Below are 4,077 nucleotides of genomic sequence, written 5' to 3' on the forward strand. Positions count from 1 at the left end.
AATAATTACATGTAAATAATTAATGCTCCTCTTGCTTGAAATCAAGCATTATAAATAATGAGCAAATAATAGCATTAGATTTTGGTATGTAATATATAGAGAGCAAAGTGTTTAAAATGTGCTGCATTTTACTATTAAGACAGCCTTTTGTTTGGTTTCCTTTACTATTTATGCCCTTAAATTGGAAATCTTGACAATCTGCTTAGTGCCTTTGGATACCTCCAAATGAGATGGTTGTTTCTCATATGTAAAATTTCAAATTACAAATCTGAAAATAATCATTAAAAGTAAATAAGGGTTTATAACATCTATAGAGCAAAAGACTGGAACAAAATAGCAACATATTTCTTCAGCACCAAAGTTTGAACTGGATTTTTAGTTAACAATGTCAACTAAATTATATAATATATAATTATATATATATATATATATATATATATATATATATATATATATATATATATATATATATATATATATATATATATATATATATATATATATATATATATATATATAGGATAATGAGCAGCATTTTTATTACCATTAAAAGTAAGATTGTACAGACTACACTTATTAACATTTAGCATTTTAAATATTGAGGATAACAAGTGTAAATCTGCCAAACAAAATTTGTCAATTCGTGTCCTCTCCTCCAAAAAAAACCCCCAAAATAAATAAAAAAACTCTCCTAAACCTGACCTTTGTGAAGGTTCGAGTGTTCTTTGCAGACCTCCTGCTTGCGTGGAGGTCCTAAGCAACTGCTTAGTTCGCCTGTGCCTTGGGCCGGCTCTGTACCACATCAAAACATGATAGTGCACAAGTTTAAGTTTCATCTAATCATGCTCACAATACCAAACTGGCCACTACAGCCTATAATAAGGGTCTGAGTGGTGGGTAGACGCACCACAAAGCAGCCAATAACAAACCGAAATCTTCTGCTAAAAACCAGTCAATTACAACATCTTCTCCTCTTTCTCCCACGGAATTGGATCGTGCTCGTCCTCTACGTGCGTGTTCCTGCGACCTGTCCAGAAGTGCTCCACGTCGGGGAAGGTCGCCTCCTTTATCTGTGAGACGGCGTTGCCCACCGCGTTCGCCCCTAGCTCCGCGCCGTTCCCCTCGTTCTGCGGGCACTTTATGGCAGGTGCGCGCTTGTTGCTCCGGCAGGTCGCGATGAACCAGATCGCAACCAGTCCTTGGCGCACGTCGTCGTACATGGTCATCAGGATGACCGGGGACAGGGAGCTGCATGCGTAAAGGAGGACCTGCGCGAACATCATCAGCCCCACCGGGGGTTTGTTGTAGCCCAGTCTTATCCAGGTGAACGTCCCCCACTCGGGCAGCAGCATGAGGCCCAGGGCAGCGCTGAGGCACAGCAGAACCAGGACCACCTTGCTCTGGTGCCGCGGGCTGGGCGCGTGGTTCACCGCAGTGTACAGAGTCTTGGTGTAGTACGCGATCGTGAAGATGACCGGTGCCACGAACGTGACAGTTGGGTAGATCTTGTAGAACAAACTCATGAAGTCTGAGGCGCACACTGGCATCTCGGAGACACAGACAAAGTCGGCGCCGCGCGGCAACAGCGTAGCGAAGAGCATCTGCGGGATAGGAAACATCATGGACACTATCCAAATGAACGCCAGGGCTCCGTGGATCCACGTCGGACTGTAGAGGGGCCCCGAGGCGGCGCCGCGTGGAATCAAAGTATGTTTGGCTTTGGTGGTCGCAGCCAGGATTAAAGTTTTCGCAACTACGCACGAGTGCTGGAACCAGTCCGTGGTGCGGCACGCGAAACTGCCGAGGGTCCAGGTCTGGCTGTAGAAGGTGACGGCGCGCACGGGTGCGCACAGCAACAGGATCACCAGGTCCGTGGACGCCAGAGAGGCGAGGAGGGCTTTCACCTCGGAGCCCCTTCCGTTCCTGAAGTCACGGATGAAGATCAGCAACACCAGCAGGTTACACACCGCGCCGGACACGCAGATCCCGATCAGCAGGACGGGCATGGCCGTCCTGGTGTCCTCTCCCCGGAGAAGTTGGACTCCTCCGACGAAGTCAAAAAAGGAGACATTTGCTGGTCGATCAATATCCATTTCCTTCGCTGTAATTGTAACGTTTGAGTTCCTCAAAAGTTATCCAGAAGTAATTGGTGGGTAAAGCGAATAAAGCGCGACGCTGCCCACTGAGCTCAAGAAATTGTCTGGAAAAGCAAAGCGGAGGAGCTGTCCAACGCGCCGCAGTGCTGAAACGCAACAAATGGGGTCGCGGTCGCATCAGCAAGTGGGAGAGCAGCCTAGTAGGTATGGGCTATTTCAAGTGCTGCCATTTAGCATCGTCAACCACTCACGTCACGTTATCAGTGTGAATCCATAAAGGCGAGCACAGCCTGCTGCGATTTACACTCCAACCTCGGAGGAATCTCTGCGCAGAAACGCAGGTCTTCACACCCCTCCGCATTTATCACCTTGCAACCACAAAAAGACATGTGTTTTACGTGGATTTCATGGGACAGACCAAGACAAAGTAATACGTGATTGTGAAGCAGAATGGAAATGATACGTGCTATTCAAATGCTTGTAAATCGGAAATATAGCACATTTTACATTCAGGAGAAGACAGGAGAGTTTGTATGTGCGTAATTAAATCTCAGCATAAATATACCTTATCTGTGCAGACCTTTTTTTTTTTTTTTTTTTACAGAAAGTACGGAAGAAGCAGCATCAACAGAAGCAGCCAAGATGTAAATAGCCGTGGGGGGATTTCATGTGTTCTATCACATGAAATCCCCATAAAACTTGCTGAAGTCCATGGCTGTGAATTTTGGTCTAGGAACCAATCTTTCCCAAGACACTCATGTGACATAAAAAAGAGAGAGAAAATGCCTTGTTCAGTGCTCATATTGACTTTAATTTCAGATTACATCGGCCGCTGCTGAAAATGGTAAAAGTTATGGTAAAACTGCAACCACATGTTGTGATGCACATTGTCCTAGAAGCCTATGTACATATTTGTTTGTCCTGGGTTTCCATCATGCACCCTGCTTGTTTCCTTTTGACTGCTGGGAGAGACTCAACCCATAACCAGGAAAGAGATTTAGTGCTATTGTTTCCTGCTCAAACAGGATCCTTCAGGCTCAAAGTCATGTCTGCATGTGTAAATCAAGAGTTGGCCTTCCCCAGTATCATGTTATTTTTCGACTCCAAATAAAAACAATTGAGCTGAAAACACAGTGGTAAAGCAAGTAAAAAAAGGAATGTGACTCTTACATTGAGGATACCTAATGAAGAAAAGGTTCACGTTGCAGTATGTTTTCCTATTTCACAGGACAAGTGTTTTCAAAACCCCCAAAACTTTTCGGAAAAAGTGTTGGGGGGAAGTCAGGGCTACAGGCTGCACTGTTCACCACCAGCACCCTGCTCTTCCTCAGGCCGTGCCTTTGTGACGGGTGCACAATTGGGTTTAGCATTGACTCATTAAAATTTGATGAATGTCCTTGGGAAAAAGTAGGTCCTGGAGGCAGCATATGTTGCTACAGAATCTTGCATAAATGTTGCCATAATGGAATAGTGAACTAGTTCCACCGAAACCGTCAGTACCGTCCTGATAGAGTTCTATGTCCAAATCAGGCTGAACATGCCTCAAACGCAAGTTTTGAAACGGTTTAATAATTTTCTTACACATTTAGACTGCATAGCAAAAGTATTGATATGTCTTGAGCTTTTTCACATTTTGTCACATTACAACCAAGAATAATAAAGCTGTGTAATTGTAAAGTAGAAGGAAATGAATAAAATTCTATAAGTGCCAGAAATCTAACAGCGCAGTCCAGCTGAACAAACCACCGACTGTGAAACACGATGCTGGAAGCAGCATGCTGCGGGGATGCAAACACTAGAGAGTGGGTCAAAGATTCACCTTCCAGAAAGATAACAACCCTAAACCAAATGCCTGACCAAGAGTAGAAGATTTAGAGCAAAACAATAGTTATGTGAGAATTACAATCTTATACGCTTGCCATAGCGGTGTAGCAGCAATGGATGTAGAATCTATGTGTTTGAGCACAAACACAAAATGACA

At 44.1% G+C, this 4,077-nt stretch overlaps 1 protein-coding gene across 1 annotated transcript; it reads right to left on the minus strand.

The window, feature by feature from the left end:
* Nucleotides 1–529: 529 nt before the first annotated feature.
* LOC105920189 (G-protein coupled receptor 151) lies at nucleotides 530–2,365 on the minus strand. Its single transcript, XM_012855705.3, has one exon. It carries the CDS (start codon nucleotides 2,091–2,093, stop codon nucleotides 957–959), a length of 1,137 nt encoding a protein of 378 aa, XP_012711159.2. The 5' UTR covers nucleotides 2,094–2,365; the 3' UTR covers nucleotides 530–956.
* Between the last annotated feature and the right edge of the window lie 1,712 nt (nucleotides 2,366–4,077).

Source organism: Fundulus heteroclitus, chromosome 19 (genome assembly GCF_011125445.2).
Source record: "Fundulus heteroclitus isolate FHET01 chromosome 19, MU-UCD_Fhet_4.1, whole genome shotgun sequence".
NCBI lineage: Eukaryota > Metazoa > Chordata > Actinopteri > Cyprinodontiformes > Fundulidae > Fundulus > Fundulus heteroclitus.

Bases quoted from the DNA above. Each gene is read 5' to 3' on its own strand.
- LOC105920189 (XM_012855705.3), bottom strand. From the start codon at position 2,093: ATGGATATTGATCGACCAGCAAATGTCTCCTTTTTTGACTTCGTCGGA.